The 14,771-nt window shown below is 46.6% G+C and overlaps 1 protein-coding gene across 1 annotated transcript in view; it reads right to left on the bottom strand.

Annotated features, from left to right (window-relative positions):
• The window catches only part of serinc5 (serine incorporator 5), a 62,715-nt gene extending 57,160 nt beyond the window's left edge, over positions 1–5,555 (bottom strand). The window contains exon 1 of the mRNA XM_067982649.1: positions 5,195–5,555. Within this exon, the coding sequence (XP_067838750.1) occupies positions 5,195–5,221 (27 nt within the window). The 5' untranslated portion in view covers positions 5,222–5,555. The remainder of the gene's footprint in view (positions 1–5,194) is intronic.
• Positions 5,556–14,771: the final 9,216 nt, after the last annotated feature.

The raw sequence follows: 14,771 nt of genomic DNA, 5'->3' as shown, positions 1-14,771 counted from the left end.
TTGATGGGGAGGAGATTGTTGGGGGGAGGGTTGGTGTTTGACGGGGAGGAGATTGTTGGAGGGAGGGTTGGTGTTTGATGGGGAGGAGATTGTTGGGGGGAGGGTTGGTGTTTGATGGGGAGGAGATTGTTGGGGGGAGGGTTGGTGTTTGATGGGGAGGAGATTGTTGGGGGGAGGGTTGTGTTCGACGGGAAGGAGATTGTTGGGGGGAGGGTTGGTGTTTGATGGGGAGGAGATTGTTGGGGGGAGGGTTGGTGTTCGATGGGGAGGAGATTGTTGGGGGGAGGGTTGTGTTCGACGGGAAGGAGATTGTTGGGGGGAGGGTTGGTGTTTGATGGGGAGGAGATTGTTGGGGGGAGGGTTGGTGTTTGATGGGGAGGAGATTGTTGGAGGGAGGGTTGTGTTTGATGGGGAGGAGATTGTTGGGGGGAGGGTTGGTGTTTGATGGGGAGGAGATTGTTGGGGGGAGGGTTGGTGTTTGATGGGGAGGAGATTGTTGGAGGGAGGGTTGGTGTTTGATGGGGAGGAGATTGTTGGGGGGGAGATTGTTGGGGGGAGGGTTGGTGTTTGATGGGGAGGAGATTGTTGGGGGGAGGGTTGGTGTTTGATGGGGAGGAGATTGTTGGAGGGAGGGTTGGTGTTTGATGGGGAGGAGATTGTTGGGGGGAGGGTTGGTGTTTGATGAACCTTTATAAAACACTGGTTCGGCCACAACTGGAATATTGTGTCCAGTTCTGGGCACCGCACTTTAGAAAAGATGTGAAGGCCTTAGAGATTTACCAGAAGAGATTTACTAGAATGATTCCAGGGATGAGGGACTTTAGTTACGTGTATAGACTGGAGAAGCTGGGATTGTTCTTCTTGGAACAGAGACGGTTTGATAGAGGTATTCAAAATCATGAAGGGTCTAGACAGTAGACAGAGAGAAACTGTTTCCATTGGCAGAAGAGTCAAGAACCAGAGGGCATAGATTTAAGGTGATTGGCAAAAGAACCAATGATGACATGAGGAAAAACGTTTTTTTTTTAAGCACAGCGAGTGGTTAGGATCTGGAATGCACTGCCCGAGGGGGTGGTGGAGGCAGATTCAATCATGGCCTTCAAAAGGGGACTGGATAAATACTTGAAAGTAAAAGATTTGCAGGGCTACAGGGATAGGACGGGAAAGTGGGACTAGCTGGATTGCGCGGACTTGATGGGCCGAATGGCCTCCTTCCATACTGTAACATTTCTATGATAAAAAGAAAACCCGCCAATGTCGGATTGAATTATCGTGTTGTCACTCAATATCTTATTTTTCACGGATACATTATTGCCACTGGTGCTTAATATTAAATAATTAGCATACATTCCCTGTATATTCAGGACACTGGAAGTTATTTACACCATAGGTTCCACTGTTTAATCCTTGAAATAAAACAATTGATTTTACTTTTGTTTCTTAAATATGAATCCTAGGAGCCATGAAATTCAAATCGGTAAAATAAGTAGAATCAAACCAGATACAATTACTTTTTTTACAACCAATTGAGTGCACCAGGCAGCAGGTAAATTCACTGCACATTAAAAATACATTTCTATTTTTTGTAAAAAGAAACACATAAACCTTATGGTGGCAGCTGGTTCAAGTCATGGTAAGTAAAGTGGTCAGCCCATCGGCACGGTTTAAAATTAGAGTTATAAGTGGCAGGATGCAAAGCGATGTGCATATCGATTGTACGAGCAGCTGTTACAGTAACCAGCTGGAAACTTCCTTCAGTCTTAGATGGGCTGAGAAAATACTGCACTTCAAAACATACTTGAGAATAGGAATTGACAGAGAAAGTGATGTCCCAGGATGAAACCACAGAATTACCTTGCGCCAGATCATTTACCTTGCCTACCATGACTTGTTTCTTTCCCCCTCAGCAGCACATTTTAATGTACTGATGAGAGGGGGCAAACTGACTGGGATCACCAGAAAAGTATTCCTCACAGCGTTAGGCAGTTCTCTCAATTTTCAGCAATTTTTGCCAAGACAACTCACTTGTTCTAACAATGGCTGTTTATTGCTATCCTGTTTTTCCTCCTCATATTGTTGTTGCTCTGGCTCCAATCACCTTGGCTTCCTTTAATGTATTGGCTACTTTACTTGCAAATAACTAAACCTTTCCCCCCTTTCCCACTGCTTTTGAGATGACGTGACACCATGGATGATAACAACATTATATGTGGCCTCACTTTCAAACGTACTTTCTCATTTCCTTTGAAAAGCAAAAATTGATTGTTTGCAATTGCTTTGGTCTACCCCCTGAAAGCACTTCAGGGCTCTTTGGATTATCCAACAGACTGACTCAATGTCGTCAACTACAACTCGATATCATAGAATCATAGAGCACAGGAGGAGGCCATTCATCCCATCATGCCTGTGCCGACTCTTTAAAAGAGCTATCCAATTAGTCCCATTCCCTTGCCCTTTCCCCATAGCCCTGCAAATTTTTACTTTTCAAGTACATGTACTATTCCCTTTCAAAAGTTACTATTGAATCTGCTTTCACCCTTTCAGGCAGTGCATTCCAGATCATAACAACTCGCTGCATAAAAAAATTTCACTTCATCGCCCCTCTGATTCTTTTGCCAATTATCTTAAATCTGTGTCCTCTGGTTACTGACCCATCCTCCAGTGGAAACAGTTTCTTCCTATCTACTCTATAAAAACCTCTCATAATTTTGAACACCTCTATTAAATCTCCCCTTAATCTAAAGGAGAACATCTCAGCTTCTCCAGTCCCTCCACATAACTGAAGTCCCTCATCCCTGGTATTATTCTGGTAAATCTCCTCTGCACTCTCTCCAGGGCCTTCCTAAAGCGTGGTGTTTATAATTGGACACAATGCTCCAGCTGAGGGACTTGTACACCACAACCAACTGGTCTCCAATGTGTATCCTCCATTTATTAAAACCAGGCAAATATCTGGCTAGCCTAAGCTCGTTAAATATTAAGTAATAGCCTGTGCTGTACCAAGGAATTACGGATAGGCTGATCTGAAGGATGAAATTACAGAAATGTCCAAATGGCTTAATTTCAATTTCTGACTCCAGTACAAGAGTCATCCGTTACAGGAGGAATAGCCTGCAGACACCTGAGAAACAGAAGCCCAGAGTGAGTTAGTGTTTTCAAAAAAGATGAAGAAGGAGGGAAAATTGAGGGAGTGGGGAGAGCCAGTTGGTTGGCCAACATCAATCACATCTTTGGGCACCTCAGCGAGGTGCTCTCAATCTGATGTTCTTCAATGTCTTCAGTCAAATTTAGAAGGCACTTAGATCACAGGTTTTCAAATTAGGGTCCCCAGCCTCTTGTGGGGGGGAGGGGGGGGGTCAACAACATGGGAACAGGAGTAGGCCATTCAACCCCTCGAGCCTGTTCCACCATTCAATTAGATCATAGTTGATCTGTACCTTAACTCCAGCTAATTGTATTTCTTCGATCATCGGAATTTTAAAATTTCTTCAATCATCAAATTTCTGTATTTATTGACTTGCTAACAGATTATTTATGTCTGTATACTATAATTGCAGAGAATGTTATTACTGTTTTCCTTTGGGTAGCTAGCAGTGTCTTTTGGAAGATAGTAGGGAGTCCTCAGGAGTACCACTGTTTGTGACAGATCCCCAGGAGTGAGTTAAGATATACAGCATTCCCTCACACCAAAGTTTAAAATCCACTGACTTGGACAATCATAATTCCATAATCAAATCCTCATTAATGTTCCTCCCTTTAGAAATTACAAAAACATCTTAAACACCAGGGGAGGAGGGGGGGGGGGGGGGGGAGATGCTTTTCCTCCCTGCCACCACAGTGGCATAACTTCAACAGGGGCAGGACATCTGCCTGGTGCATGGGGCTGTGGCACTGATCATTTTAATAATTTTGGCAGGCTGCAATAGAAATATAGAAGTTTACAGCACAGAAGGAGACAATTCAGCCCATAGTTAGAGCAATCCAAGACTAATCCCACTGCCCCAATCTCTCCTCATGGCCCTGAATCTTCCTCTGCTTCAAATATTTATTCACTTTTCCAGCATTACTCCAGCCAGGGACCCCTCTGCAAATGTTTTATTTAGGCATAGTATATTGTGATAAGGTTTGCTTTATTATTAATACAGTATGTAAACATTCTATGGGCTTATTTCTTTATGCATTTCACTATACATCTGTGTTTTAATGAATATTGAGGGGGGGGGGGGGGGTGTGCTGGGGTGCCCAGGACCCCAAGAAATCTTAATTGGACACTGAGTCCAGAGGAAGATCTGTCCCAAGGACTCCACATATCCCAGTAGCCAGATGTGGGTATGAATAAAGTCAACTGATAGCTGAATTAGTCATTTCTGAATCAGTGCCTGCTCTTTCTCAAGTGTTTTGATTTGTCAAGAGCTCAGATAGTTGCTATTTACTCAAACTATTTTTCCCTTAGCTGTAGGTACAGTCAGTTTGAAATATTTTTGGTGAACTACTGATTAGTACTGTAACACCGCCTGTATTTACAAAACTGAAAACAATCCCTTAAAAAAAAATCAGCACACCAACAATCAGATTAACTGAGCCACCAACAACAGATCCAAGAGAGGGTGTTTCTGCTTTGAAAAGTGACAGAAACTGAACAGGATGAATCCCGACCGGTTACACGAGTGAGTCATTCTCGGGACTACCTGTCCTGGGACGGATGATCACCTCTATCTAACTCTTAAGGGGACCGCTGTACGGTAACAATTTTCTCCACTTAAGTTCATGTACCAATTCAGATCGGCCTAAAATGCTGTTTAATGAAGACACGCGGGAGATGGCTAGTTGAAATGTTTACAAGGCACAAACTGATCCTCCTGATGGGACATGACCATCTCCTGCCCCTCTCCATACAGAATAACCTCCAGCCATCCCCACTCTGCCGGACATGTGCTAAGTAGGAACATTAGCTCAACCAGAGCAGGCACTGGTCAGCGATCGCTGAGATGTGCTGGCAGCCCTGTCCTGGCTTGTTACAAAACTCAGGATTAAAATGACGCCCCCTCAAAAAGCAGCGAGAGAATGCTCGATATATACTAATAATTTTTAGAAATATATCAAACCAAGCGGATCTTTGGAAATCCCCATGTTTAATGGGTGTCAGGAGTGAACCTGTTTCCACGGGCTCGGTAAGGACGAGGAAGAATCTTACCTGCGATACACAACAGGGGAGGGACATCTCTGCAAGAGGCGAAACCTCGAACAAGAACCGACAGCACCGGGATCCGCCGAGCCGAGCCGAGCGCTTGAAGCCAGGGAATCTCAGAGAGGGAGGAGCGGGCTGTCCGACTGCCCCCTGTTGAACATGGTCTGGGGAGGAGGTTAAATATGAGCGGGGAGGGAGGAATCCGCCGAGAGGCCGCTCCAGCAACACAAACAATCACAAAAAAAAGACAAAGCGACCGCTCCGATATCAACCTCCCGTCCGTCTCCACACGGGCGGAGCCCCGATCGCTCTCTCCCTCCGCCTCTCTCTCCCTCTCCCTCTCTGTGTATTTTGTCCCCGATAACAATTCACTTCCGGAGACATCAGTTTCTGTTGCACTGACTTCAGTATTTTTTTTAAAGGGAAACCTCCCCTCCGATTATAAAATCTGCTTACAACATGCCTTTGATTTTGCTTTTATTTTTACTGTATTTTTTTTTTGTTTAGAGGTGCAGGTTTGCCCTATTCAAATTGGCTGCACACATTTCTTGATTTAGCTTTCATTCCCTTCGGTCGCGTCTACTGCCACCACCATGCTGGCAGGAACACATTCTGGTATTGCCACTGAGGGGATGTGGGAGAACAATACTCACCCAACCCTTTACAATTGTCAACCCTTTATCTGGAATTTGTAGTTTGATCCTGTCTGCTGCAGAATAATTCAAATTCTCTGGAATGTGTAATTTGATCCAGTCATTGTCAGGCTGGCCGCAGAGTTCAGACAAGGAACAGTGCTAACACTGCTGATTTCAGAGGACAGACAGTGCTAACACTACTAAGTCCAAAGAATGCACAGTCCTAAAACCACTGATTTCAGAGAATAGACAGTGCTAACACTACCGAGTTCAGAGAACACACAGCGCCAACACTACCGAGTTCAGAGAATGCACAGCGTTAACACTACCGAGTTCAGAGAACGCACAGCACTAACACTACCGAGTTCAGAGAACGCACAGCGCCAACACTACCGAGTTCAGAGAACGCACAGCGCCAACACTACCGAGTTCAGAGAACGCACAGCGCCAACACTACCGAGTTCAGAGAACGCACAGCGCTAACACTACCGAGTTCAGAGAACACACAGCACTAACACTACCGAGTTCAGAGAACACACAGCGCTAACACTACCGAGTTCAGAGAACGCACAGCGCCAACACCACCGAGTTCAGAGAACGCACAGCGCTAACACTACCGGGTTCAGAGTACACACAGCGCTAACACTACCGAGTTCAGAGAACGCACAGCGCCAACACTACCGAGTTCAGAGAACGCACAGCGCTAACACCACCGAGTTCAGAGAACGCACAGCGCTAACACTACCGAGTTCAGAGAACGCACAGCACTAACACTACTGAGTTCAGAGAACGCACAGCGCTAACACTACCGAGTTCAGAGAACGCACAGCACTAACACTACCGAGTTCAGAGAACGCACAGCGCCGACACTACCGAGTTCAGAGAACGCACAGCGCTAACACTACCGAGTTCAGACAATGCACAGCACTAACACTACCGAGTTCAGAGAACGCACAGCGCGAACACTACCGAGTTCAGAGAATGCACAGCACTAACACTACCGAGTTCAGAGAACGCACAGCGCGAACACTACCGAGTTCAGAGAATGCACAGCGCTAACACTACCGAGTTCAGAGAATGCACAGCACTAACACTACCGAGTTCAGAGAACGCACAGCACTAACACTACCGAGTTCAGAGAACACACAGCGCCAACACTACCGAGTTCAGAGAACACACAGCACTAACACTACCGAGTTCAGAGAACGCACAGCGCTAACACTACCGAGTTCAGAGAACACACAGCGCCAACACTACCGAGTTCAGAGAACGCACAGCACTAACACTACCGAGTTCAGAGAACGCACAGCGCTAACACTACCGAGTTCAGAGAACGCACAGCGCTAACACTACCGAGTTCAGAGAACGCACAGCGCTAACACTACCGAGTTCAGAGAAGACACAGCGCCAACACTACCGAGTTCAGAGAACACACAGCACTAACACTACCGAGTTCAGAGAACGCACAGCGCTAACACTACCGAGTTCAGAGAACGCACAGCACTAACACTACCGAGTTCAGAGAACGCACAGCGCCAACACTACCGAGTTCAGAGAACGCACAGCGCTAACACTACCGAGTTCAGAGAACGCACAGCGCTAACACTACCGAGTTCAGAGAACGCACAGCGCTAACACTACCGAGTTCAGAGAACGCACAGCGCTAACACTACCGAGTTCAGAGAACGCACAGCGCCAACACTACCGAGTTCAGAGAACACACAGCGCCAACACTACCGAGTTCAGAGAACGCACAGCGCTAACACTACCGAGTTCAGAGAACACACAGCGCCAACACTACTGAGTTCAGAGAACGCACAGCGCTAACACTACCGAGTTCAGAGAACACACAGCGCTAACACTACCGAGTTCAGAGAACGCACAGCGCTAACACTACCGAGTTCAGAGAACGCACAGCGCCAACACTATCGTTTTCAGAGAACGCACAGCGCCAACACTACCGAGTTCAGAGAACGCACAGCGCTAACACTACCGAGTTCAGAGAATGCACAGCGCTAACACTACCGAGTTCAGACAATGCACAGCGCCGACAGTACCGAGTTCAGAGAACGTATAGCGCTAACACTACCGAGTTCTGAGAATGCACAGCGCTAACACTACCGAGTTCAGAGAACGCACAGCGCTAACACTACCGAGTTCAGAGAACGCACAGCGCTAACACTACCGAGTTCAGAGAATGCACAGCGCTAACACTACCGAGTTCAGAGAATGCACAGCACTAACACTACCGAGTTCAGAGAACGCACAGCACTAACACTACCGAGTTCAGAGAACACACAGCGCCAACACTACCGAGTTCAGAGAACACACAGCACTAACACTACCGAGTTCAGAGAACGCACAGCGCTAACACTACCGAGTTCAGAGAACACACAGCGCCAACACTACCGAGTTCAGAGAACGCACAGCACTAACACTACCGAGTTCAGAGAACGCACAGCGCTAACACTACCGAGTTCAGAGAACGCACAGCGCTAACACTACCGAGTTCAGAGAACGCACAGCGCTAACACTACCGAGTTCAGAGAAGACACAGCGCCAACACTACCGAGTTCAGAGAACACAGAGCACTAACACTACCGAGTTCAGAGAACGCACAGCGCTAACACTACCGAGTTCAGAGAACGCACAGCACTAACACTACCGAGTTCAGAGAACGCACAGCACTAACACTACCGAGTTCAGAGAACGCACAGCACTAACACTACCGAGTTCAGAGAACGCACAGCGCTAACACTACCGAGTTCAGAGAACGCACAGCGCTAACACTACCGAGTTCAGAGAACGCACAGCGCTAACACTACCGAGTTCAGAGAACGCACAGCGCTAACACTACCGAGTTCAGAGAACGCACAGCGCCAACACTACCGAGTTCAGAGAACGCACAGCGCCAACACTACCGAGTTCAGAGAACGCACAGCGCTAACACTACCGAGTTCAGAGAACGCACAGCGCTAACACTACCGAGTTCAGAGAACGCACAGCGCCAACACTATCGTTTTCAGAGAACGCACAGCGCCAACACTACCGAGTTCAGAGAACGCACAGCGCTAACACTACCGAGTTCAGAGAACGCACAGCGCTAACACTACCGAGTTCAGACAATGCACAGCGCCGACAGTACCGAGTTCAGAGAACGTACAGCGCTAACACTACCGAGTTCTGAGAACGCACAGCGCTAACACTACCGAGTTCAGAGAACGCACAGCGCTAACACTACCGAGTTCAGAGAACGCACAGCGCTAACACTACCGAGTTCAGAGAACGCACAGCACTAACACCGCCGAGTTCAGAGAACGCACAGCGCCGACAGTACCGAGTTCAGAGAACGCACAGCGCCAACACTACCACCTGCAGCTACTGACCGATCGTATCTCGGAGCTGGAGCTGCGGGTGGACTCACTGTGGAGCATCCGCGATGCAGAGAAACTCGTGGATAGCACGTTTAGCGAGTTGGTCACACCGCAGGTAAAGGGTATACAGGCAGGAAGTGAATAGGTGACCACCAGGAAGAGTAAGAGATGCAGGCAGGTAGTGCAGGGGTCCCCTGTGGCCATCCCCCTCTCAAACAGATATGCCACTTTGGATGCTGTTGGGGGGGATGACTTATCAGGGGAAGGCAGCAGCAGCCAACTTCCTGGCACCACGGGTAGCTCTGCTGCACAGGCTGGGAGGAAAAAGAGTGGCAGAGCTATAGTGATAGGGGACTCAATTGTAAGGGGAATAGACAGGCGTTTCTGCGGCCGCAACCGAGACTCCAGGATGGTGTGTTGCCTCCCTGGTGCAAGGATCAAGGATGTCTCGGAGAGGCTACAGAACATTTTGGAGGGGGAGGGCGAACAGCCAGCTGTCGTGGTGCACATAGGCACCAACGATATAGGTAAAAAAGGGGATGAGGTCCTAAAAGCAGAATATAGGGAGTTAGGAGGTAAATTAAAAAATAGGACCTCAAAGGTAGTAATCTCAGGATTGCTGCCAGTGCCACGTGCTAGTCAGAGTAGAAATAGGAGGATATTTCAAATGAATACGTGGCTAGAGGAATGGTGCAAGGGGGAGGGATTCAAATTCCTGGGACACTGGAAACGGTTCTGGGGGAGGTGGGACCAGTACAAACCGGACGGTCTGCACCTGGGCAGGGCCGGGACCGCTGTCCTAGGAGGAGTGTTTGCTAGTGCTGTTGGGGAGGGTTTAAACTAAAGTGGCAGGGGGTTGGGAACCTGAGCAGGGAGAGAGAGGAAAGCGTAACAGGAAGGGACAGAAGGTATGGAGTAATAGGTAAAGTGTTAAAAAAGGAAAAAGCAGGAACTAAGCGTCACAAAACAGATTTGAAAGTTCTTTATCTGAATGCACGTAGCATTCGTAATAAAATGGACGAGTTAACGGCACAAATAACTACGTATGGGTATGATCTTGTGGCCATTACAGAAACATGGCTGCAGGGTGACAACGACTGGGAATTAAATATGCCAGGGTATTTAACAATCAGGAAGTACAGGCAGGAAGGAAGGGGAGGTGGGGTGGCTATGTTAATAAAGGAAGGAATCACTGTAATACAGAGAAATGATATTGGGACAAAGCATCAAGATAATGAAACAGTTTGGGTGGAGATAAGGAATAATAAGGGAAAAAAAACATTAGTGGGCGTAGTATATAGGTCTCCTAATAGTTGCAACTCTGCTGGAAGAAGTATTAATCAGGAGATAGTCGGGGCATGTAATAAGGGAACAGCCATAATTATGGGGGATTTTAATTATCATATTAACTGGACAAATCAAATTGGGCAGAGCAGCCTTGAGGACGAGTTCATTGAGTGCATCAGGGATGGATTTCTTGAGCAGTATGTAACTGATCCTACAAGGGGGCAGGCAACCTTGGACCTGGTCCTGTGTAATGAGTCAGGATTAATTAATAATGTCCTAGTTAAGGATCCCCTTGGAACGAGCGACCACAACATGGTTGAATTCCATATCCAATTAGAGGGTGAGAAGGTTGATTCTCAAACAAGCGTACTGAGCTTGAATAAAGGAGACTATGATGGTATGAGAGCGGAATTGATTAAAGTGGACTGGGAAAATAGATTAAAGGGTAAGACGGTACATGAGCAGTGGTGTTCATTTAGGGAGTTATTTTACAACTTTCAAAATAAATATATTCCACTGAGGAAAAAAGGGTGTAAAAGAAATGACAGCCATCCGTGGCTAAGTAAAGAAATCAAGGATAGTATCCGACTAAAAACAAGGACATATAAGGTAGCCAAACTTAGTGGGAGGATAGAAGATTGGGAATTCTTCAAAAGACAGCAAAAAGTAACTAAAGGATTGATTAAGAAAGGGAAGTTAGATTATGAAAAGAAATTAGCAAAAAATATAAAAACAGATAGCAAGAGTTTCTATAGTTATATAAAAAGAAAAAGGGTGGCTAAGGCAAACATAGGTCCCTTAGAGGATGAGACCGGGAAATTAATGGTGGGAAACATGGAGATGGCAAAAATGCTGAACAAATATTTTGTTTCAGTCTTTACAGTAGAGGACACTAAGAATATCCCAACACTGGACAAACAGGGGACTCTCGGGGGGGAGGAGCTAAATACGATTAAAATCACTCAAGAGATGGTACTCAGTAAAATAATGGGACTCAAGGCGGATAAATCCCCTGGACCTGATGGCTTCCATCCTAGGGTCTTGAGGGAAGTGGCAGTAGGGATTGTGGATGCTTTGGTGATAGTTTTCCAAAATTCCCTGGACTCAGGAGAGGTCCCGGCAGATTGGAAAACTGCTAATGTAACACCGTTATTTAAAAAGGGTAGTAGGCAGAAGGCTGGAAATTATAGGCCAGTTAGCTTAACATCTGTGGTGGGTAAAATTTTGGAGTCTATTATTAAGGAGACAGTAACGGAACATTTAGATAAGCATAATTTAATAGGACAAAGTCAGCATGGCTTTATGAAGGGGAAGTCATGTCTGACAAATTTGCTTGAGTTCTTCGAGGATATAACGTATAGGGTGGATAAAGGGGAACCAGTGGACGTAGTGTATTTAGACTTCCAGAAGGCATTCGACAAGGTGCCACATAAAAGATTATTACTTAAGATAAAAAATCACGGGATTGGGGGTAATATTCTGGCATGGGTGGAGGATTGGTTATCGAACAGGAAGCAGAGAGTTGGGATAAATGGTTCATTTTCAGACTGGCAACCAGTAACCAGTGGTGTTCCACAGGGGTCGGTGCTGGGTCCCCAACTCTTTACAATCTATATTAACGATTTGGAGGAGGGGACCGAGTGCAACATATCAAAATTTGCAGATGATACAAAGATGGGAGGGAAAGTAGAGAGTGAGGAGGACATAAAAAACCTGCAAGGGGATATAGACAGGCTGGGTGAGTGGGCGGAGATTTGGCAGATGCAATATAATATTGGAAAATGTGAGGTTATGCACTTTGGCAGGAAAAATCAGAGAGCAAGTTATTTTCTTAATGGCGAGAGACTGGAAAGTACTGCAGTACAAAGGGATCTGGGGGTCCTAGTGCAAGAAAATCAAAAAGTTGGTATGCAGGTGCAGCAGGTGATCAAGAAAGCCAACGGAATGTTGGCTTTTATTGCTAGGGGGATAGAATATAAAAACAAGGAGGTATTGCTGCAGTTATATAAGGTATTGGTGAGACCGCACCTGGAATACTGCATACAGTTTTGGTCTCCATACTTAAGAAAAGACATACTTGCTCTCGAGGCAGTACAAAGAAGGTTCACTCGGTTAATCCCGGGGATGAGGGGGCGGACATATGAGGAGAGGTTGAGTAGATTGGGACTCTACTCATTGGAGTTCAGAAGAATGAGAGGCGATCTTATTGAAACATATAAGATTGTGAAGGGTCTTGATCGGGTGGATGCAGTAAGGATGTTCCCAAAGATGGGTGAAACTAGAACTAGGGGGCATAATCTTAGAATAAGGGGCTGCTCTTTCAAAACTGAGATGAGGAGAAACTTCTTCACTCAGAGGGTGGTAGGTCTGTGGAATTTGCTGCCCCAGGAAGCTGTGGAAGCTACATCATTAGATAAATTTAAAACAGAAATAGACAGTTTCCTAGAAGTAAAGGGAATTAGGGGTTATGGGGAGCGGGCAGGAAATTGGACATGAAGCTGAGTTCGGATCGGTCAATGCCCTGTGGGTGGCGGAGAGGGCCCAGGGGCTATGTGGCCGGGTCCTGCTCCGACTTCTTGTGTTCTTTAGATTGGTGGTTGGGATCAGATCAGCCATGATCTTATTGAATGGCGGAGCAGGCTCGAGGGGCCGATTGGCCTACTCCTGCTCCAATTTCTTATGTTCTTATGTTCAGAGAACGCACAGCGCTAACACCGCCGAGTTCAGAGAACGCACAGCGCTAACACCGCCGAGTTCAGAGAACGCACAGTGCTAACACTACCGAGTTCAGAGAACGCACAGCGCTAACACCGCCGAGTTCAGAGAACGCACAGCGCTAACACTGCTGAGTTCAGACAATGCACAGCACTAACACTGCTGAGTTCAGCGAAGGCACAACGCTGACACTACCAAGTTCAGAGAACACACAGCGCTAACACTGCTGAGTTCAGAGAACGCACAGCACTAACACTACCAAGTTCAGACAATGCACAGCGCTAACACTACCGAGTTCAGAGAACGCACAGTGCCGACACTACCGAGTTCAGAGAACGCACAGTGCCGACACTACCGAGTTCAGAGAACGCACAGCACTAACACTACCGAGTTCAGAGAACGCACAGCACTAACACTACCGAGTTCAGAGAAGGCACAGCACTAACACTACCGAGTTCAGAGAAGGCACAGCACTAACACTACCGAGTTCAGAGAACGCACAGCACTAACACTATCGAGTTCAGAGAACGCACAGCACTAACACTACCGAGTTCAGAGAACGCACAGCACTAACACTACCAAGTTCAGAGAAGGCACAGCACTAACACTACCGAGTTCAGAGAACGCACAGCACTAACACTACCGAGTTCAGAGAAGGCACAGCGCTAACACTACCAAGTTCAGAGATCGCACAGTACTAACACTACCGAGTTCAGAGAAGACACAGCGCTAACACTACCGAGTTCAGAGAACGCACAGCACTAACACTACCGAGTTCAGAGAACGCACAGCACTAACACTACCGAGTTCAGAGAAGGCACAGCACTAACACTACCGAGTTCAGAGAAGGCACAGCGCTAACACTACCAAGTTCAGAGATCGCACAGTACTAACACTACCAAGTTCAGAGAAGACACAGCGCTAACACTACCGAGTTCAGAGAACACACAGCACTAACACTACTGAGTTCAGAGAAGGCACAGCGCTAACACTACCGAGTTCAGAGAACGCACAGCGCTAACACTACTGAGTTCAGAGAAGACACAGCACTAACACTACCGAGTTCAGAGAAGACACAGCACTAACACTACCGAGTTCAGAGAAGACACAGCACTAACACTACCGAGTTCAGAGAATTGTAAACAATTTTACAACACCAAGTTATAGTCCAGCAATTTTATTTTAAATTCACAAGCTTTCGGAGGCTACCTCCTTCCTCAGGTGAACGATGCGGAAATGAAGTCCTCGAAATGAAGTCGCATTTATAATTCACAGAACAATGCTGGTGATAACAGACAGTTTTTTCAACTGCCCGTTGCCAAGGCAATCAGTGTGCAGACAGACAGGTGTTACCTGCCAGGTCTCAGAATATACAAATCACCAAAAAAAACAACAAACAAAAAAAAACAGAGATAGAGAGGTAGAAACATAGAAAAGACAGCAACTGACCCGTTATATTAAAAACAGATAACATTTGTTCGCTGGTGGGTTCACGTGTAGCGTGACATGAACCCAAGATCCCGGTTGAGGCCGTCCTCATGGGTGCGGAACTTGGCTATCAATTTCTGCTCG

Source organism: Heptranchias perlo, chromosome 4 (assembly GCF_035084215.1).
Source record: "Heptranchias perlo isolate sHepPer1 chromosome 4, sHepPer1.hap1, whole genome shotgun sequence".
NCBI classification, from domain to species: domain Eukaryota; kingdom Metazoa; phylum Chordata; class Chondrichthyes; order Hexanchiformes; family Hexanchidae; genus Heptranchias; species Heptranchias perlo.
Note: the sequence above shows the minus strand (reverse complement) of the source record. Positions and strands in the feature narration are given on the sequence as shown.